The 22,092-nt window shown below is 42.5% G+C and overlaps 2 protein-coding genes across 3 annotated transcripts; both read right to left on the bottom strand.

The window, feature by feature from the left end:
- Window positions 1–2,099: 2,099 nt before the first annotated feature.
- On the bottom strand, window positions 2,100–11,637 carry LOC142996981 (uncharacterized). Of its 2 annotated transcripts, none has more exons than XM_076148122.1 (10): window positions 11,532–11,637; window positions 10,882–10,921; window positions 10,014–10,230; window positions 7,967–8,567; window positions 7,300–7,414; window positions 7,112–7,161; window positions 6,958–6,994; window positions 6,682–6,799; window positions 6,010–6,151; window positions 2,100–5,921 (listed from the first exon to the last, which is right to left on the bottom strand). In XM_076148122.1, exons 3-10 carry the CDS (start codon window positions 10,148–10,150, stop codon window positions 5,775–5,777), a joined length of 1,347 nt encoding a protein of 448 aa, XP_076004237.1. In that variant the 5' UTR covers window positions 10,151–10,230; window positions 10,882–10,921; window positions 11,532–11,637; the 3' UTR covers window positions 2,100–5,774. The 2 variants fall into 2 exon arrangements, with proteins under 2 accessions (XP_076004237.1, XP_076004238.1); XM_076148123.1 differs by having other exon boundaries at window positions 7,300–7,411.
- A 1,055-nt stretch (window positions 11,638–12,692) lies between these two features.
- Window positions 12,693–14,676, bottom strand: LOC142997037 (galactose-specific lectin nattectin-like). Its single transcript, XM_076148205.1, has 7 exons — window positions 14,639–14,676; window positions 14,496–14,540; window positions 14,265–14,283; window positions 14,085–14,167; window positions 13,828–13,959; window positions 13,082–13,190; window positions 12,693–12,904 (listed from the first exon to the last, which is right to left on the bottom strand). Exons 2-7 carry the CDS (start codon window positions 14,538–14,540, stop codon window positions 12,837–12,839), a joined length of 456 nt encoding a protein of 151 aa, XP_076004320.1. The 5' UTR covers window positions 14,639–14,676; the 3' UTR covers window positions 12,693–12,836.
- Between the last annotated feature and the right edge of the window lie 7,416 nt (window positions 14,677–22,092).

The following is a 22,092-nucleotide window of genomic DNA, read 5'->3' as shown; positions in this document are numbered from 1 at the left end:
ACCTCTGACTCAAAAGCTGGGGGTGGGGAGGGGGTCTCATTTCAGTCCGGGGCCACATGCAGCCCAATGTGAACTCAAGAGGGCCGGAGCAGTAAAGTCAGAGCATCATAACTCATAATTGGATGTAAATGGAAAACTCCAAGTTTTCCCTTTGTTTTAGTGCAAAGAAGTACAAGTACATATGGAAATGTTTGAATGACATTTAATGACCTCTCTTTTTACAAAACAGATTAAATGTCTTAAGAAAAACAAGTGCAATTTCACCAATAAACAATAATCCCAATACAGTTCATATAAAACAACTTGTCAAGATCTATAAATGATTTTAAATGTACATCCATGTCCAAATCTGTGTAGTAATGTGAACTGAACGGACTCACTAGCCTTGGATAACTCCTAAACAAGTCTAGGAGGAAGGTAGTTTAATTCTGCGTGGACAGATACATCTGCTTTCACTGCCAACAATATAGGAGAGACAGAATCACCATTAATAATAATGTGTTCGCTATATGGAGAGAAACATTAATCAATGTAACGTTCAAAGACATTTCCAGAGCAAACAAGGAGCATTTACTGAAGAAAAAAAAACAAGCTGCAGATGAACGTAAAAAAGCGATTACGTCACTGCAGAAAAGAGAAATGTAACTTCGAGGAGAACGTAAGGCGCTGAAAGCCCTCACAGACGGAGATGACATGAGAGAATATTTTACTAAAATATCAGAGAATCAATTCTAGGACTTTATTTAAAAAAAAAACCCGGGAAATTGCTCAAAAGATCAATACAAGCACCATTAAATTGGTCTTTGTGCCACGGTGGCTTTGCATGTGTCTCACAGCGAGAAGGTTGTGGGTTTGATCCCCGCCCTCGGCTCTTCTGTTTGGAGTTGTGTGTCAACAGTTTTCTGCTCCACCACGACCCCAATGGACAAATTGAGAATAGCAGTTATTTTTTCTTTTTTCTTTTTCTTTTTAAACTTTGCCGTTAATGTCTTATAGTTTCGCCGCACAGCACCTTTATACCTTCAACTCCCCCGCACGCACGCACGCACGCACGCACACACACACACACACACACACACACACACACACACACACACACACACACACACACACACACACACAGTATTATCATGTGTCTATAAAGACACATCAAGGAGCTGCCTTCAGTAAATAAGCTGCAGATCTGTGTTTTGAATACAAGTTATTAAGGTTGAGACGGTTTCAGCCTCAGGAGCTCCATGTGACTTTAAGATCGAACGATTCCACGGCTGCGTCAAGTTTCATCAAAGTGGCAAAGGCAGAAAATAAGTGAAAGGTTTCTACTGATTCATAAACCATGACTCCTCAGAGTCCCCTGAGACTCTGGGGTCCCCTTCCCCTTAGGAAGAAGGTCTGGATGTCTCATTGTCACATCAGTTCCAAAATCATCTGAGGTCACCAGGAAGTGGCTGCTTAGTTTGGCGACGCTCAGCTCGGCTCCACAAGATCTCACTACAGATGGAGCAGAATCTGAACGAGTGCTGCCATTCTTCAGGGACATTCATCCATTCGTCGTGTCCACCATCACTTTCTTTTGCTCACCACCCAGAGTTTGTGATCAGAGGTAAGAGTTGATGAAGATGCAGCACTCTACCTTCAGATCAGGATGCATTTAGGTTTAGATCCAAACTTGTGTCACTGCCAGCTGGTTATTAATGGGACTTTGAACAAGGGAGGGAACCGTGTGACAGACAGAATTCAGCAGTGTCAGCACATTTAGATCACTGAATGCAGCCCTAAGGATGTGAACATATTCTGATATTGTTTAACATCCTGGAGATTTACATCCAACTTAAATATAAAAATTGCTGTGCAAACTTCTTAAGCAGTTTGTTCTCAGGCTGTATTGACTTTAGAATGGGAGGAAGAGAGACCTCTGACTCAAAAGCTGGGGGTGGGGAGGGGGTCTCATTTCAGTCCGGGGCCACATGCAGCCCAATGTGAACTCAAGAGGGCCGGAGCAGTAAAGTCAGAGCATCATAACTCATAATTGGATGTAAATGGAAAACTCCAAGTTTTCCCTTTGTTTTAGTGCAAAGAAGTACAAGTACATATGGAAATGTTTGAATGACATTTAATGACCTCTCTTTTTACAAAACAGATTAAATGTCTTAAGAAAAACAAGTGCAATTTCACCAATAAACAATAATCCCAATACAGTTCATATAAAACAACTTGTCAAGATCTATAAATGATTTTAAATGTACATCCATGTCCAAATCTGTGAAGTAATGTGAACTGAACGGACTCACTAGCCTTGGATAACTCCTAAACAAGTCTAGGAGGAAGGTAGTTTAATTCTGCGTGGACAGATACATCTGCTTTCACTGCCAACAATACAGGAGAGACAGAATCACCATTAATAATAATGTGTTCGCTATATGGAGAGAAACATTAATCAATGTAACGTTCAAAGACATTTCCAGAGCAAACAAGGAGCATTTACTGAAGAAAAAAAAACAAGCTGCAGATGAACGTAAAAAAGCGATTACGTCACTGCAGAAAAGAGAAATGTAACTTCGAGAAGAACGTAAGGCGCTGAAAGCCCTCACAGACGGAGATGACATGAGAGAATATTTTACTAAAATATCAGAGAATCAATTCTAGGACTTTATTTAAAAAAAAAAACCCGGGAAATTGCTCAAAAGATCAATACAAGCACCATTAAATTGGTCTTTGTGCCACGGTGGCTTTGCATGTGTCTCACAGCGAGAAGGTTGTGGGTTTGATCCCCGCCCTCGGCTCTTCTGTTTGGAGTTGTGTGTCAACAGTTTTCTGCTCCACCACGACCCCAATGGACAAATTGAGAATAGCAGTTATTTTTTCTTTTTAAACTTTGCCGTTAATGTCTTATAGTTTTCAAACTTTGCAAACTCATCCCGCGGGCCGAACTGTTTCAGATGTTTGTTTCAGATGCAACAACATTGATACTATTGGACATCAGCAAACTGGTAGACAAACTTCACTTGAGCAGGTTTAGTGATCAGCTGCCTGTAGGCTGTGATCATGTGACCTCATCAGACTAGTGATCATTACATCACTCGTCGGTTGGTCTGAGCTTTAAATAGCAAATTGGAGGTATAAGACCATATGCCAATGCGCCAGCTACCGCGGTGCACGAGGGGACTTGTAGTCCCAGTGGTGCGCACGCTGTATACCGGCGGCTGGAAAATACGCTCTCGCGCGCCTGATACGATTGTACCGCGGGCCGGATGTGGCCCGCTCTGTCATGAAACAAATGATCATTTGAACTTGAACATTTATCTAAGCGTTCCTGCCTTAGGTTTCACGACGTTAGTGTCTCCGCAGTGCGCGTCTCCAGCTCTGCTCAGCCGCACAGCTGACGTGATCTGCTGTGTGTGGACTGAACCAAGCTCAGCACACTCACACACAAACATAATCATTGCCCCCTTAAATCAACATATATACAGTATATATAATATATTTGAATTTATATGTGTAAATGTCTTTATAAATATAAAATATATGAAGCACTTTATATGAAGTTTTGTCCTAGTTGGTCAATATGACTCTACCTTTAGAAAGAAACAAAACCTCTTCAAAGCTGCTGAGGCTAAACATGAGCTGTGTCAAAGTAGAAGCTAATATGTCGCTGTAGCATCAAGCAGACTAGCTGCTAACGTCACCCTCATTTAACCCTTTAGTTTGAGGAGACAGAAGTGTACAGTGCTGTGAAAAAGTATTTGCCCCTAACAGATTTCTTCTGTATTTGCACATTTGTCACACTTTCTTGATTCTACAGGTCTGGCAGTAATCAGGCCTGGGTGTGGATAGTGACATTGAACTAAACTTCTCCAAAAAAATTGGGTAAATCTGTTTTAACATGGACTCAGCCTGTTTAGTATCTGTCACTCAGCTTTACTCCAGCAGTCTGAAGGTGAAGCTTATTTCTTTGCAGTCCGTCATGCTTCATGTCTCCACTGTAGCAACCTCACAAACTCCTATTGTAACACAACCATCAGCCTGATGGAAGTACCAGGTTCTATTCCTGGTGGAGTCGCTGGTTTGTACTACAGCGTCCTGTGAACTCTGACCTCTCAGGCTGCAGAGTCTCTATACAGCAGAGATTCATGAAGTGATTCAACTGAGACCAGTAAAAGTCCCAACAATGAATGTGTCCTGTAATCTTCTGGATGTTTACAGCTGTTGCAGATGTCTCCACTCTAACAGGACACAATACACACACACGCACGAAGGCTGAGAAATCTTTAAAATCTGAGGTATTTTAAACTTGGGATGTCTGACAAAAACATGAAATATTTGAAAATGCTGAATGGCTCAAAGAAAGTCTGAAATGTTTGAATGTTCTCTCTGTAAGTCTGAAACTGGAGGGGCCTGAAGGCATCAGAATAGGTGTGACGTGTTAATGGGGCTTTTAAAGCGTAAAAATGCTGAATATTCCAGAAAATATCAAAGATTTGAACATAAAGTGATAATGTCCTGAACACTCTGGGCACTTTGATGTGTGAATGGTGTCTGTAGGTCTGAAGTGTACAGAAGTAGAGGGACCAAACCTACGGAAGAACATCAGAAGCAATCACTGCAATGAATGACAGGTAAACATATTAAACTAACTGAATCATTCATGTTTTGGTTTCTGTGAGGTTTTATTGGAGTTTACTGCTGATGCCATATTGATTGAGGTTAATGAGAGTCCGGCTTGGGTTTGTTTGGTGTTGGCAGTGGGAAACTGTCTATTGTCTACAAGACCGGAAGTGTGTGACTGGACTACAGAGGCAGGAAAACAAAGTCAGACAGGAGTAATTCTGGTCAGAGATCCTTCCCAGAGTTCCACAGAGCTGCCATGACAACAGCTGTCTTTTTTGCGGTTGCTGATGCTGCACAGGTAAAAGTGGCGAGATGAAGCTTCATGAAGCGTTGAAGCTTTCCATCCAATTGCTCGACACATGGGCCGAGGCTTTACACTGCTTCATTTCCTCTACTCTGCCATCAAGTGGACAATAAATGCAAAACAGGCAGTGATTATAGTGACACCATGACTTTGGTGTTTGAAGCTTTGAATTGAATTAATGGATGATGGATGTTGGTGACGCCAATAAATAAATTAGTGATGTCTCCTTCCGTGTCGAGGCTTCGAAGCGTGTGTCGAATAATGCAGGAAGATTTTTGTGAAGCGCAAATCGAGGCTTGTTGGTGACGTTCAAAGCCCTCGAACCTGCAGCACCACGTGACTGATTCACCAACAGCTACTTTGTGAGTTGGGCACGTATGAATGACTGAATGAATAACGAGTAAACATATTAAACTTTGTTTAATATTACCTGTCATTCATTGCAGTGATTGCTTCTGATGTTCTTCCGTAGGTTTGGTCCCTCTACTTCTGTACACTTCAGACCTACAGACACCATTCATACATCTAAGTGCCCAGAGTGTTCAGGACATTATCACTTTATGTTAAAATCTTTGATATTTTCTGGAACATTCAGCAGTTTTTAGCTTTAAAAGCCCCATTAACACCTCACACCTATTCTGATGCCTTCAGGCCCCTCCAGCTTCAGACTTACAGGCAGATAGAACATTCAAACATTTCAAGCCATTCAGCATTTTCAAATATTTGTTTGTCAGACCAGATGTTTTCGATCCAAATGAGAACAGGAAATGGCTGAAATAAGTCAAGTGGTCTCTCCTCAGCATCTACGTATCAAACAGGCAGGTACGTGTTCCCAAGACGAAGCAGGGAAGGCAGAAAAAAGTCATAGAACAAGGGTAGCATGATAAAGAACCCGTGGAGCATTATTGGGGAGGTCCTGCTCTTTGTACACCTGGCAGATGGCAGCGCTGTGATTTTCCAGTTGATCCACCCTCTGCTCCGTCTTCTTAAACTTGTTTTGCAAATACTCCTACAACCCAAAGAAAGCTCATCAGTGTCTCTAGTAATGTCATTGTATCTAGGGTACAATGTGTTGATGTCGGTCAAATTGGAGTCACCTGTAGGAAGTCTGTGGTGGGCTTGGAAAGCTGGCCGGACAGGAACTTGAAGTGGTCCTTGTGAAAGCGGCTGTCCATGTGCGCCCCCATTTCCTCCTTGTAGAATGAACGGAACTTGCACACAGAGCACGCAAACATCACCCTGAATAAAGCAAAAATGACACGGAGGACATTTAGCCTGCGAACCCAACTCTTCAAAAGGCACACAATGTATAATTATACATTTGAATTGGATGAATTTGGGCCATTTGGGCTGTTTCGCAATGCTTGTGAACACTATTGCGGCGACACCTAGGTGGAGACCAACTACATGTGAGCCGGTCTTACCATAGTAAAGCACAGGAGAGCTACAAGAAAATTGGTCAATACAAGGACACTGCTGCCGAAAGACTTGTTATTCTGCTAATATTGCAATGTAGAAAGCATGCATTGGGAGGCTCAATCACAGCATAGACTGACAAACCACGCACGTTTCCTCTTCTATCACCAATTTAGTTTACAAATGAGGGTTTAAACAGCTGCTTCACTTATGGTCTTTACTGTGAAATATCCCTTTGCTCCCTAAACTAAATGATTCATCAATGGACATAAAAGACAAGAGACGCAAAGTAACGTTTAAGGGAGGTCAAGCCTGTGCCGGGCTCAGTGGTCTGCAGTTACATTTCCCCTCACCTTTCCAGGAAGCCCCTCCTCTTTCTCATTTTGGGGTGCTTGTCCAGACCTGGGGTCGGAGTTTGTCTGCCCTGTTGCTTTTTCTTCGTCTGGGAGTCGTCTTCGTCTTTGGGTGCATCTGAGGATGGAGAGCGCAGAGAGTAAGCATACCCGTAACAACTTGATTATCATATAGGAGCTGATGAAGACGGCTAAAGCATTTTTACAGTCCCACCGAAGACGCAATCTAAGACACCTATACAGTGCAGGAACAGCCAAGAGCAACTGTGAGCTCACCTTTCTCTCCATCTTCAACAGGAGTTGTGTCCTTGTCCTGTGATGAGGAGAAGATAAGCAGACGGGAGGTTTATGAATAACATAATATAGACTATAAAAAGTAATAAATAGAGTTAGTTACTGTCAGAGACTTATAACAAATGAAATCACTCACATCAGGTTCGGTCTTTGCTTCAGTTTCATCACCGTTTTTCTCGACTTGCTCTGTGGTGGAAGCAGGGGACATTAGCATGAGCCATCAAAAAGACCATAAGCAGAAATCAAGATGGAAATGTGGTTTGCAAAGTAGTAGTTTTATCTCTATGGTGTCATGTACTGTATGTCCTGTGTGTTGGAGAGCACCTTTGGGAGCTTCTGACTCTGTGTTCTCCGTCTTGTTAATTTTTGACTCTGGCTCATCAGATGGAGTGAGCATCTGTTTTCTCTTCTTCTGCCCATCACGCTGTGGTTTCCCCTGCTTTAAGTCAACAAAATCAATTTGCATTTAGACATGGACATGTTGGCAGAAACATACGACAACACAGCCAGTGTTACATATACACGCACACACACACACATACAGAGACACACACATCTGTAAATTCTAGACTTGTCAAATCCAATTTGGCACAAGTGAAATCTCTCCCTTCTTTGGACAGTCCTTTAACATTAGTGTTTAATCAAGTCTGATACCTTGGACTACCCAAGGGTGGGGCAAAACAAAAATAAAATCCAAATAAAATAAGGGCAATGGTGAGCTTGTGTACACTGTGGGTTGTCATTGGGCACTTAATGTACACAGGGGGCATTTTAGCTCCAAAATGAATCTGAGCCGGGCAGAGGGGGAAGGGCGAGTGATGATTAAATTAGAGATGATTTGGGACAAGTTGCTTTTATTACACAGCAAATACGAGCACGTGAGGCTGACTTGACTTGTCTGATGCGGGTACATAAGGAAGTTTTTTTTTTATAAAGGGCTCAAGTTACACCCAGTGTGATGGGGCATCCTAACCTGGCTGGAGGTGCTTACTTTGTTAAGGGGTCTCTTTCGGCCTCGCTGGCGGCCAGCCCGTGGGCCCCCTCCAAAATGCCTCCCAGGAAAGTCGTGAGGCCCTTGAGTGGAACCCTGATGGAAACCCCCACTCTCAGGGTACATGCGGTGGGAAAGGAGGGATGGGAGTTTGCCCCTACCACCTCCTGGAGAGTGGCCACGGTGGGACTGGCCACCACTACCGCTTCCTCGCCCACCTCCGCCTAATGGAGTGGGGTCAGACCTGCGGCTTCCAAACCCTCCAGCTCCTCGGCCCCCGGCACTTCCACCCCTTCTGGGGGAACGTCGGCCTGCTCCGGCCCATGCTCCACCTCCAGAACCGCCTCCCTGGCCACTCGTGAAGGACTCCCTCATATTGTGTCGCATCTTAGCGACTCCATAGGAAGAGGAGGGGCTGTCGAAGCCTCCTCCTCCCCCAAGCCCCATTCCCCCTCCGAAGCCAGAGCCTCCACGCTGAGCCAACAGCATGCTGTCCCCACGGCCATCGCCATAACCATAGCTACTGCCGCCAGATCTGTAGAGATCTCGGGAAGAGGTGAGAGCGGAGGGGCGCGAGTCAAATGACTCGTACTGGTCAAACCTGCGGGAGGGAGGAAGGGAGAGGGATGATAAAGAGCAGAGTGCGAGGGAGGCAGTCAGGCTTGGATTTCTCCACCTGCATTTCCTTTTCCTCCATGTCTCACTTTCACTCTTCCTTTATTTTCCTGTCACTCCCAGCTTTTAGAACCACATGAGACCAGAAACTCCAAATCCAAAACAAGTTAACAGTTTGCAGTATATGGCACTGTTTTTCTCTGATTATGAAGTTTGCAGAAGCTCATCCAACCACCTTCTCTGTTGGAGGTCCCGTAGGTTAAGGGAAATGCAATTTCTTTTCCCATCCACTCTCTAGCTTAAGGACAGTTTGTCAAACTTAGGTGGTGGTGGTGGTGCAGGGGGTCCATTAGAATCAATATCTCTAGATTGTTGGAAGGCCTGAAAAGTCACTGAATTATGTGTCAGCACTTAAGAAGGGATTCTATAAATTGAGCTTTGCTTTGGAGACTTGAGTGTTTTTGGATAAAGATGCAACTGACGGATCCAACAAACGATTCCACTTGACATAGCAATACTAGGCTGAAAAACCAAGAAACTCATCTCTCTTGAGTAACCAAAGGTCAGGACATGGGATAGGTCACTTGGAGGATGAAAGAAACAGTGTGTGAGCAACTAAAACTAAAAGTCAGGACAAAGGCAATGCTGAAAAGGGACTGGCTTCGTGTGCAAGGATGTTGATGTGTTACAGACCACCTGGCCTATAACAGTGTCTCCAGAGGGTCGCACATTGCCATGGTGTATAAGCTTAGGAGGGAACACCACTATTTATCTCTCTCCCAGAAATCAATCCAAGAGGAAACAGCAAATCAGGAGCACTCAAAGTTTCCTCAAAGGCAGAGCTATTCAATGCTTCTGAGCAAGATGCACACACTCCATCACACCCCATGCATTTAGACCTATCGTGTAAACTGGAATTACTAACTTAGACAATTTATCACTAGGACAATGACATCTCTTTCTACAACCACATGAAGTTTTCAAAATGCACACAAAAGCTTGTAACCTCTCTCAGAGGTGGTTCTTTGTTTGTTCCATAGAATTAAACGTGGTCAAACTCTTGATGGAAATACATGCTGAAATACAGGCTCATATGGATAGAATGATTCCACCAGTTGTTTTCATGTTGAACTGCAACATGTACGATATAGATAACTTTTCTGAATCTCATGAAAGAGAAAAACAAATGTACTGAAAACACAATGGCTTCATGTACTGGGAGGGCTGATGTGTTGAAAGGACACTACACACTGGACTGTTTTCAGGAATAAATGCAGTGTGAGGTGCCAGAAAAGCCTATTTTGTTACATCTGTTCATATGCTTTGTACTTCAGCAAATATGTCCCATCATGGTGTTTGTGATGTTGCCAGATGTTATGGCAGCGCGGCTTAACCTGGTAACACAGATAAACAACAACAGAAGGTGTATTACCTGTCGCTACGACCCCCTTTCATTCCTCCCTCCAACTGAGTGAGCATGTCCAAGCGCTGATTAATCTTGGCTATAACTGCATCTGCGTGTGTGCCTGTGGATGAAACCAGCGATGCCCCAGAGAGACCTCTCTTCATGTGCCCACCTCCTCCATAGCCACCGAGCCCTGACAAGGAGTCCTTATAACCACCCCCATACAGGTCAAAGCTGCCAGAACCTAACGTAGCAGGGAGTACAAATGTGTTAACATCGTTACAATCGCCCCACGCTTCTTCAAACTTACAAATTGGTGGTGAGACAACAATATTGTTTTCATTTTATACAAATGTGTGTGTATATTTAACAACAATACCTATATTTAAAAGGTCATAAGAGTCTTCAACCACTGTATAAAACAAAGCTGCTTATCAAAGTGGTTGTGTGCAGGGATGGGGACTGTTGATGATGTAATCACTAAGCAACAATGCTGTCTAGTTAAGCAGCTTGAGTGTGTTGAAGGCTTGTGTTGTGTGCAGTCCGGAGGGAAATGAAAGCAAAACTGTGTGCTTTTGTGCACATTTATATCTCCGTATATAAGAGCACAAAAACACAGAAGGGACAGAATTACGACCCCTCCCCTCTCCTAAATTAACTGTGTACGCTGTATGTAATGTCTATATGATGACACACACACACAATATCACTGTTTTCACTGGTGGTGTGTGTGTGTTTTCAGAGAACACAATGTACTGATGTGTGTTTCCTTTCCTCAGAACTACATTAAAACTAAATAAATAATGCAATACTGCTGGAGAGGGACAACAGTGAAAGGCCACATATCCTCACATCATGATTGACCTCCGTGATGAAACTGTAAGTGTTGGCTTACCTCTGCTGCTTGACCCTCCACCTCCCCAACTGGAGTAACCCTTAAGACAACAAACGTGAAAACATTAGCGCCATTTAAAGAAACAAACTGGACAGTAATCACTTAGACTCTAGACTAAGGGGATTCGAAAAAATAATCAAATCGCAACCTAGATCATTCAAAAGACTTCCGTGTCCCATTTATGTAATTCGAAGCAACCAACCAAGACGTTCAGTTAAATAGACCGATTGCTTGAATAGTGTCGTCGTAGATTCGGTGATTGAACCTCCATTTAAATACTACATAGCAATTTCGTCCAACGCCCCATTTTCTATCGAGATTACGCAGATTTCAAGCAGGGTTTTAATTTCATAAACACGCATTAAAACCCCGTATCGTCCGAGTATCTTCAGTCAAAACATTACTGGAACAACACAGCGGGGAAGTCTTGTGCGTTTCAGGCCAGCTCGTCGTTACTAGGAAGCTACATTAGAGGAAAGCTAGCTTAGTTGCGCTTCGGCGTCACCTGCCTCGACCGCCAAGCTAGACATTAGCTTCGGTGGCTATTTAGTCCCAAAAGAGTATACACAGAAAACTAGCATACAGCAATATCATGTTTCTAGAGCCCAGTCAATGTGTAACGTGATGATTAACAATTCATTTATATGCACCTGAACCGTAGCTTCTGCCGTCCATGGTTTCGTGCTGCGTTGTTCCGTCCAGCCGCACTAGCTACGGCGCTAGATACTGCACTTGTGCAAAGGTGCGAGTCTCCTTCGACTTCTTTAAAGAGGATCGTAAAATGACCCTAGAGGTGTATACCGCCACCTACCGAATGGGTGTCCGCCGCGTGATGGCACTCACGTGGTTCTCACTCTGTGTCCATTGGTTGAATGCCAACCAGAGGGCCCCGGAAATGTATGTAGTATAATCCAGGAGGAATATTACATTTTTAAATAGTTTTTTCTTTTAATCACAAATAAGATTCTTCTTTATTGAGATTTTGCATTCATTTTTTAATCACATGCCTCTACTAAAACTATTTTAATACTCTTAACATTTCATATTGTTTGTTTTGTACTGCTCATATATTGTTTATTTATATGGATTTATATGGACAGGTTAATCATTCAATTTAAGCAGATCACTCAAATCTAGATGCTGGTTAGACCCTACAACATTAAACAGAAATACATTTGGTAAAGCCCTTTGAGTTATTGTATGTGATGTTTTACAGGAGTCACACCAGCTGCACAACATTCCAGGGCAAGGTAGGTCGAAGTAAGCCAAATATCAAAGTGTTTTAATTGTCCAATATTTTACAGTATTTCACATATTAAGCTACGCTGTAACAAATTTCTGTAAAATGCAGCCAAATTCTGACAGCATGATACTGTTAACCATTAATACAACACTATGCTGTAGAAAACAAGGCATTTGTTTCCATGAAGTATTGTTTAAATACTGTGAATTGCATTTCATTACGGGGGTGATGTTTGAATCAATGGCAGTGAGCCCCCCCAATACGGAATTTCATCTGAATGGCTAAGCTTAGTTGTAGCTAACGCTTAAAGAGTAATTTTAATAGAGCAGGTAAAAGCAAACCTTTGAATCATAAGTTAAAAAAAAACAAATATATGAAATGCAAATGCATTTCATATATTGGCTAAATGAACAGATGTCCTCTTTTGAGTGTATGGCAAATCTAGCAGAAAAGGTCAAATCAACATTTGAGCGTTTCAGCATGTTGTGCTTGGATCCCAAAAAAAGAATACAAACTAAAATGAGCTTAAAAGAAAGAAAGAAGCTCAACCAAATTTAGAATGCGAGTAGTTTATTGAATCAAAGCAGGTTTCACTCTCACCACAATCAGAACAGAGCCAGAACTTTAGCATCACAATGAAAGCTTGAGTTTGATTAAGAATGAAGGAGGGAGATGATTCTGTTGATGTTTATTACAACGCCTCCACAGTGGATCAGCGTCTGGCGCGTTTGGCGCATATGTAGGGTCTTAGAACTTCACAGCTGATGTCGTTGAGGTGAGCTGTGGAAAGACGTCAGACATTAGACAACAGTTTGGATCTTTGTGGTCTGTGTGATGAAGGTTTCATTCTTTGTCTTTGTGGCATTTTTAGGTCTAACAGCACAAACGATCAAGTCCAGATCCAGTCCCCCCTGGTGCCCCAGGTGGCCCTGGTTGGATACAGGGAGTATTAGGTACCTGTGCTGTACATCACCACACAGTCCTCTTCCTTCCAGTTGTTGGGTTCACCCTTAGCCCAGCGTTTGTAGTCAGATCTGGAGCCATCGGTGTAGAACCAGCGACCCTCCTGGAAGAGGACGGATGTGGAAATTGATTGTTAATTGAATAGTTGGTACTTGTATATGTGTGTACTCTGAGCTTATGTGTCGTTCTAACTGTTAACACTTCATAAAGCTCCATAATTAATCCAATGTGACCGGGACGGGTTTTTGCCATTGAAGACCCAGACCAGGAAATGGTGCACTGTCACTTTAAGACAGGATGACATGATGATTGAGTCACAATTTACATCGTGTTCTCTACTCGTGCAGAAGAGAGAGTGAATGTAATCAGGCAACTTGTAGCAGGACGGCTTTTCAGTTAGGAAAGGCAGAGAAAGCAAAGTCAGTGGGGAGAATAAAGTTACCAAACACAATAAGAGTCAAGTGTGCTACACAACTTTGGTGAATCCGTCCTGTTGTGTTCTCTCACTGTGAAGAAGACTTCCGAGGTCTGTGGTGCTTTTGACAAATGTAATGAGGAGGGAAAGTATTTCTTGTCTTTCTAAGATGGAGTGAAGTCAAAGTCATCATTTTCTAAAGCCTAAATTCTCTCTGAAAGCCCTTCAGCACTGTAGTGATGTACTTTTGTTTGCTGTGTTAGGTTACAGACGTGTCAATCAACCCTCACAGAGAAGGAAAGCCTTGAGTTTTGAATTTACTGACCTTCAGGGCGTCATGTAGTCCAGTCCAGGTGGTGACATGTGGGCTTCTTCTTCGTAAAGCGAGAGCCAAAGTGTACATTTCAGTATAGTTGTGGTAGGAGACCAAATGTGCCCCCCTTTTCATGCAATCAGACTAAGGAGAGGAGAAAGGAGAGAAAGAGATCAAACAACAAGAAAAGAGTCTGAATGAACCTTTAAAATTCAACATCTGAACTAAAGGTGAAATCACTAAAGAGCAGCTGGAAGCTGATTGGTTACCTCAGCGTCAGGCATGCTCTTTGGCTCGGAACAGAAATGGAAACAACGACCCCTAAAATGACCCCAATGTCTAGGACAGCGCCCTAACACACAAAACAAGTCAATCAATCAAAATGTATCAATGATTGTGTTCATGTTCATTTGCACAACATGTAATCAAAGTAAGGAAGCAGGACTGACTTGCTTCAGCCGAGGCAAACTGTAAAGGAAGAAGAAACACAAAGTCAGAGGGAAAATCAAAAAGCAATGGAGTCAAATTCCTGATAAGATATCAACAAGAGAATGAAGAAGATCTGAAGAAAATAAACCCAGGAGGAGAGAAAGTGTGGAAGATGAAGTAGAAAGCACAGAACACTACACAGTTGGAATTAAGGAGGAAACCCTAAGAACCTGAGTGTGTGTTTGACTCACCAGAGCCACAGTGAGGAGCGTGAGGAGCGGAAGAAAGGATGCCATCTGTGGAATAGAGATATGGAAGGAGTCCAGATCACTAAGCTTTTATTCAGACAGTACAGGCATCACAGAATCAGACCAAACAAAGTTTAGACACTGACCTCAGTGGTGATGAAGAGGAGCTGATGTTGCAGCAGCAGGTTTCGGTGTCAGGATGATGTTGGAGGAAGAAACTCAGCACCTTTATACCTTCAACTCCCCCGCACACACGCACGCACGCACACACACACACACACACACACACACACACACACACACACACAGTATTATCATGTGTCTATAATGACACATCAAGGAGCTGCCTTCAGTAAATAAGCTGCAGATCTGTGTGTTTTGAATAAAAGTTATTAAGGTTGAGACGGTTTCAGCCTCAGGAGCTCCATGTGACTTTAAGATCGAACGATTCCACGGCTGCGTCAAGTTTCATCAAAGTGGCAAAGGCAGATAATAAGTGAAAGGTTTCTACTGATTCATAAACCATGACTCCTCAGAGTCCCCTGAGACTCTGGGGTCCCCTTCCCCTTAGGAAGAAGGTCTGGATGTCTCATTGTCACATCAGTTCCAAAATCATCTGAGGTCACCAGGAAGTGGCTGCTTAGTTTGGCGACGCTCAGCTCGGCTCCACAAGATCTCACTACAGATGGAGCAGAATCTGAACGAGTGCTGCCATTCTTCAGGGACATTCATCCATTCGTCGTGTCCACCATCACTTTCTTTTGCTCACCACCCAGAGTTTGTGATCAGAGGTAAGAGTTGATGAAGATGCAGCACTCTACCTTCAGATCAGGATGCATTTAGGTTTAGATCCAAACTTGTGTCACTGCCAGCTGGTTATTAATGGGACTTTGAACAAGGGAGGGAACCGTGTGACAGACAGAATTCAGCAGTGTCAGCACATTTAGATCACTGAATGCAGCCCTAAGGATGTGAACATATTCTGATATTGTTTAACATCCTGGAGATTTACATCCAACTTAAATATAAAAATTGCTGTGCAAACTTCTTAAGCAGTTTGTTCTCAGGCTGTATTGACTTTAGAATGGGAGGAAGAGAGACCTCTGACTCAAAAGCTGGGGGTGGGGAGGGGGTCTCATTTCAGTCCGGGGCCACATTCAGCCCAATGTAAACTCAAGAGGGCCGGAGCAGTAAAGTCAGAGCATCATAACTCATAATTGGATGTAAATGGAAAACTCCAAGTTTTCCCTTTGTTTTAGTGCAAAGAAGTACAAGTACATATGGAAATGTTTGAATGACATTTAATGACCTCTCTTTTTACAAAACAGATTAAATGTCTTAAGAAAAACAAGTGCAATTTCACCAATAAACAATAATCCCAATACAGTTCATATAAAACAACTTGTCAAGATCTATAAATGATTTTAAATGTACATCCATGTCCAAATCTGTGTAGTAATGTGAACTGAACGGACTCACTAGCCTTGGATAACTCCTAAACAAGTCTAGGAGGAAGGTAGTTTAATTCTGCGTGGACAGATACATCTGCTTTCACTGCCAACAATATAGGAGAGACAGAATCACCATTAATAATAATGTGTTCGCTATATGGAGAGAAACATTAATCAATGTAACGTTCAAAGACATTTCCAGAGCAAACAAGGAGCATTTACTGAAGAAAAAAAAACAAGCTGCAGATGAACGTAAAAAAGCGATTACGTCACTGCAGAAAAGAGAAATGTAACTTCGAGGAGAACGTAAGGCGCTGAAAGCCCTCACAGACGGAGATGACATGAGAGAATATTTTACTAAAATATCAGAGAATCAATTCTAGGACTTTATTTAAAAAAAAAACCCGGGAAATTGCTCAAAAGATCAATACAAGCACCATTAAATTGGTCTTTGTGCCACGGTGGCTTTGCATGTGTCTCACAGCGAGAAGGTTGTGGGTTTGATCCCCGCCCTCGGCTCTTCTGTTTGGAGTTGTGTGTCAACAGTTTTCTGCTCCACCACGACCCCAATGGACAAATTGAGAATAGCAGTTATTTTTTCTTTTTTCTTTTTCTTTTTAAACTTTGCCGTTAATGTCTTATAGTTTCGCCGCACAGCACCTTTATACCTTCAACTCCCCCGCACGCACGCACGCACGCACGCACACACACACACACACACACACACACACACACACACACACACACACACAGTATTATCATGTGTCTATAAAGACACATCAAGGAGCTGCCTTCAGTAAATAAGCTGCAGATCTGTGTTTTGAATAAAAGTTATTAAGGTTGAGACGGTTTCAGCCTCAGGAGCTCCATGTGACTTTAAGATCGAACGATTCCACGGCTGCGTCAAGTTTCATCAAAGTGGCAAAGGCAGAAAATAAGTGAAAGGTTTCTACTGATTCATAAACCATGACTCCTCAGAGTCCCCTGAGACTCTGGGGTCCCCTTCCCCTTAGGAAGAAGGTCTGGATGTCTCATTGTCACATCAGTTCCAAAATCATCTGAGGTCACCAGGAAGTGGCTGCTTAGTTTGGCGACGCTCAGCTCGGCTCCACAAGATCTCACTACAGATGGAGCAGAATCTGAACGAGTGCTGCCATTCTTCAGGGACATTCATCCATTCGTCGTGTCCACCATCACTTTCTTTTGCTCACCACCCAGAGTTTGTGATCAGAGGTAAGAGTTGATGAAGATGCAGCACTCTACCTTCAGATCAGGATGCATTTAGGTTTAGATCCAAACTTGTGTCACTGCCAGCTGGTTATTAATGGGACTTTGAACAAGGGAGGGAACCGTGTGACAGACAGAATTCAGCAGTGTCAGCACATTTAGATCACTGAATGCAGCCCTAAGGATGTGAACATATTCTGATATTGTTTAACATCCTGGAGATTTACATCCAACTTAAATATAAAAATTGCTGTGCAAACTTCTTAAGCAGTTTGTTCTCAGGCTGTATTGACTTTAGAATGGGAGGAAGAGAGACCTCTGACTCAAAAGCTGGGGGTGGGGAGGGGGTCTCATTTCAGTCCGGGGCCACATTCAGCCCAATGTAAACTCAAGAGGGCCGGAGCAGTAAAGTCAGAGCATCATAACTCATAATTGGATGTAAATGGAAAACTCCAAGTTTTCCCTTTGTTTTAGTGCAAAGAAGTACAAGTACATATGGAAATGTTTGAATGACATTTAATGACCTCTCTTTTTACAAAACAGATTAAATGTCTTAAGAAAAACAAGTGCAATTTCACCAATAAACAATAATCCCAATACAGTTCATATAAAACAACTTGTCAAGATCTATAAATGATTTTAAATGTACATCCATGTCCAAATCTGTGAAGTAATGTGAACTGAACGGACTCACTAGCCTTGGATAACTCCTAAACAAGTCTAGGAGGAAGGTAGTTTAATTCTGCGTGGACAGATACATCTGCTTTCACTGCCAACAATACAGGAGAGACAGAATCACCATTAATAATAATGTGTTCGCTATATGGAGAGAAACATTAATCAATGTAACTTTCAAAAGACATTTCCAGAGCAAACAAGGAGCATTTACTGAAGAAAAAAAAACAAGCTGCAGATGAACGTAAAAAAGCGATTACGTCACTGCAGAAAAGAGAAATGTAACTTCGAGAAGAACGTAAGGCGCTGAAAGCCCTCACAGACGGAGATGACATGAGAGAATATTTTACTAAAATATCAGAGAATCAATTCTAGGACTTTATTTAAAAAAAAAACCCGGGAAATTGCTCAAAAGATCAATACAAGCACCATTAAATTGGTCTTTGTGCCACGGTGGCTTTGCATGTGTCTCACAGCGAGAAGGTTGTGGGTTTGATCCCCGCCCTCGGCTCTTCTGTTTGGAGTTGTGTGTCAACAGTTTTCTGCTCCACCACGACCCCAATGGACAAATTGAGAATAGCAGTTATTTTTTCTTTTTTCTTTTTCTTTTTAAACTTTGCCGTTAATGTCTTATAGTTTTCAAACTTTGCAAACTCATCCCGCGGGCCGAACTGTTTCAGATGTTTGTTTCAGATGCAACAACATTGATACTATTGGACATCAGCAAACTGGTAGACAAACTTCACTTGAGCAGGTTTAGTGATCAGCTGCCTGTAGGCTGTGATCATGTGACCTCATCAGACTAGTGATCATTACATCACTCGTCGGTTGGTCTGAGCTTTAAATAGCAAATTGGAGGTATAAGACCATATGCCAATGCGCCAGCTACCGCGGTGCACGAGGGGACTTGTAGTCCCAGTGGTGCGCACGCTGTATACCGGCGGCTGGAAAATACGCTCTCGCGCGCCTGATACGATTGTACCGCGGGCCGGATGTGGCCCGCTCTGTCATGAAACAAATGATCATTTGAACTTGAACATTTATCTAAGCGTTCCTGCCTTAGGTTTCACGACGTTAGTGTCTCCGCAGTGCGCGTCTCCAGCTCTGCTCAGCCGCACAGCTGACGTGATCTGCTGTGTGTGGACTGAACCAAGCTCAGCACACTCACACACAAACATAATCATTGCCCCCTTAAATCAACATATATACAGTATATATAATATATTTGAATTTATATGTGTAAATGTCTTTATAAATATAAAATATATGAAGCACTTTATATGAAGTTTTGTCCTAGTTGGTCAATATGACTCTACCTTTAGAAAGAAACAAAACCTCTTCAAAGCTGCTGAGGCTAAACATGAGCTGTGTCAAAGTAGAAGCTAATATGTCGCTGTAGCATCAAGCAGACTAGCTGCTAACGTCACCCTCATTTAACCCTTTAGTTTGAGGAGACAGAAGTGTACAGTGCTGTGAAAAAGTATTTGCCCCTAACAGATTTCTTCTGTATTTGCACATTTGTCACACTTTCTTGATTCTACAGGTCTGGCAGTAATCAGGCCTGGGTGTGGATAGTGACATTGAACTAAACTTCTCCAAAAAAATTGGGTAAATCTGTTTTAACATGGACTCAGCCTGTTTAGTATCTGTCACTCAGCTTTACTCCAGCAGTCTGAAGGTGAAGCTTATTTCTTTGCAGTCCGTCATGCTTCATGTCTCCACTGTAGCAACCTCACAAACTCCTATTGTAACACAACCATCAGCCTGATGGAAGTACCAGGTTCTATTCCTGGTGGAGTCGCTGGTTTGTACTACAGCGTCCTGTGAACTCTGACCTCTCAGGCTGCAGAGTCTCTATACAGCAGAGATTCATGAAGTGATTCAACTGAGACCAGTAAAAGTCCCAACAATGAATGTGTCCTGTAATCTTCTGGATGTTTACAGCTGTTGCAGATGTCTCCACTCTAACAGGACACAATACACACACACGCACGAAGGCTGAGAAATCTTTAAAATCTGAGGTATTTTAAACTTGGGATGTCTGACAAAAACATGAAATATTTGAAAATGCTGAATGGCTCAAAGAAAGTCTGAAATGTTTGAATGTTCTCTCTGTAAGTCTGAAACTGGAGGGGCCTGAAGGCATCAGAATAGGTGTGAGGTGTTAATGGGGCTTTTAAAGCGTAAAAATGCTGAATATTCCAGAAAATATCAAAGATTTGAACATAAAGTGATAATGTCCTGAACACTCTGGGCACTTTGATGTGTGAATGGTGTCTGTAGGTCTGAAGTGTACAGAAGTAGAGGGACCAAACCTACGGAAGAACATCAGAAGCAATCACTGCAATGAATGACAGGTAAACATATTAAACTAACTGAATCATTCATGTTTTGGTTTCTGTGAGGTTTTATTGGAGTTTACTGCTGATGCCATATTGATTGAGGTTAATGAGAGTCCGGCTTGGGTTTGTTTGGTGTTGGCAGTGGGAAACTGTCTATTGTCTACAAGACCGGAAGTGTGTGACTGGACTACAGAGGAAGGAAAACAAAGTCAGACAGGAGTAATTCTGGTCAGAGATCCTTCCCAGAGTTCCACAGAGCTGCCATGACAACAGCTGTCTTTTTTGCGGTTGCTGATGCTGCACAGGTAAAAGTGGCGAGATGAAGCTTCATGAAGCGTTGAAGCTTTCCATCCAATTGCTCGACACATGGGCCGAGGCTTTACTCTGCTTCATTTCCTCTACTCTGCCATCAAGTGGACAATAAATGCAAAACAGGCAGTGATTATAGTGACACCATGACTTTGGTGTTTGAAGCTTTGAATTGAATTAATGGATGATGGATGTTGGTGACGCCAATAAATAAATTAGTGATGTCTCCTTCCGTGTCGAGGCTTCGAAGCGTGTGTCGAATAATGCAGGAAGATTTTTGTGAAGCGCAAATCGAGGCTTGTTGGTGACGTTCAAAGCCCTCGAACCTGCAGCACCACGTGACTGATTCACCAACAGCTACTTTGTGAGTTGGGCACGTATGAATGACTGAATGAATAACGAGTAAACATATTAAACTTTGTTTAATATTACCTGTCATTCATTGCAGTGATTGCTTCTGATGTTCTTCCGTAGGTTTGGTCCCTCTACTTCTGTACACTTCAGACCTACAGACACCATTCATACATCTAAGTGCCCAGAGTGTTCAGGACATTATCACTTTATGTTAAAATCTTTGATATTTTCTGGAACATTCAGCAGTTTTTAGCTTTAAAAGCCCCATTAACACCTCACACCTATTCTGATGCCTTCAGGCCCCTCCAGCTTCAGACTTACAGGCAGATAGAACATTCAAACATTTCAAGCCATTCAGCATTTTCAAATATTTGTTTGTCAGACCAGATGTTTTCGATCCAAATGAGAACAGGAAATGGCTGAAATAAGTCAAGTGGTCTCTCCTCAGCATCTACGTATCAAACAGGCAGGTACGTGTTCCCAAGACGAAGCAGGGAAGGCAGAAAAAAGTCATAGAACAAGGGTAGCATGATATAGAACCCGTGGAGCATTAATCGGGGTTCGGTGCCTTGCTCAAGGGAACCTCGGTAGTACCCTAGAGGCAAACTGGCAACTCTCCAGCTGCCAGTCCACATTCTTGAACCAGATGGGACGCGAACCGGCAATCCTCTGTCCCTATTTACTGAGCTACTGCTCTGATCGACTCCATGAGCATCAGGTGTAGCGGGCTTGGCATCCTGGCTTTGGAAGAGGACATCATTGCAGTAGGTGATGATGTCAGCTGTGACATTTGGTACCTGTGGTTTAGCGTAGCATCAGACTGATATTGTGACAGTGACCCTGTGATCATTCATGCTACACACATTTCCCACACTATCTTCAACTGTATGTAAAGTATTCATGACATAATGACAACAATGAATGTTTGTTGGAATTGTTTATTTTTTTCCACTCAGTAAAAGTTAAATATACAGACCATAAAAATAACAAATCACGACTCTATATATAGTACAATAACATTGATAAATATTTGGCCCTTAATTGTAGTTTAAAAAGAGATTCTCCCCTTTATTCTATATAAAGTTTGGCTAACACAAGAGCAAAATATACACTTCTCACCATTCACCTTATTTTCTTTGAGTTATACAAATTGAATAGCAGGCTATTCGTAATACTAAAAACACATTATAGCCTACATTTACATAGCTTAGCAAATCTACCCGATGTAGCTCCTCCTCTGCA

Source organism: Genypterus blacodes, unplaced genomic scaffold (assembly GCF_046128005.1).
Source record: "Genypterus blacodes isolate CSIRO-AG114 ecotype Tasmania unplaced genomic scaffold, CSIRO-AGI_Gbla_v1 ptg000039l_1, whole genome shotgun sequence".
Classification (NCBI taxonomy): Eukaryota; Metazoa; Chordata; class Actinopteri; order Ophidiiformes; family Ophidiidae; genus Genypterus; species Genypterus blacodes.
This window is presented reverse-complemented; position numbering and strand designations above follow the sequence as displayed.

Bases quoted from the DNA above. Each gene is read 5' to 3' on its own strand.
- LOC142996981 (XM_076148122.1), bottom strand. From the start codon at position 10,150: ATGAAGAGAGGTCTCTCTGGGGCATCGCTGGTTTCATCCACAGGCACA. The intron at 6,995-7,111 runs GTGAGTGATTTC...TCCTCATCACAG, and splicing joins AAGCAAAGACCGAACCTGAT to GACAAGGACACAACTCCTGT. The intron at 5,922-6,009 runs GTGACTCCAATT...TTTGGGTTGTAG, and splicing joins CCACCACAGACTTCCTACAG to GAGTATTTGCAAAACAAGTT.
- LOC142997037 (XM_076148205.1), bottom strand. From the start codon at position 14,540: ATGGCATCCTTTCTTCCGCTCCTCACGCTCCTCACTGTGGCTCTG. The intron at 13,960-14,084 runs GTAACCAATCAG...TCCTCTCCTTAG, and splicing joins AGAGCATGCCTGACGCTGAG to TCTGATTGCATGAAAAGGGG. The intron at 13,191-13,827 runs GTCAGTAAATTC...GTCCTCTTCCAG, and splicing joins GACTACATGACGCCCTGAAG to GAGGGTCGCTGGTTCTACAC.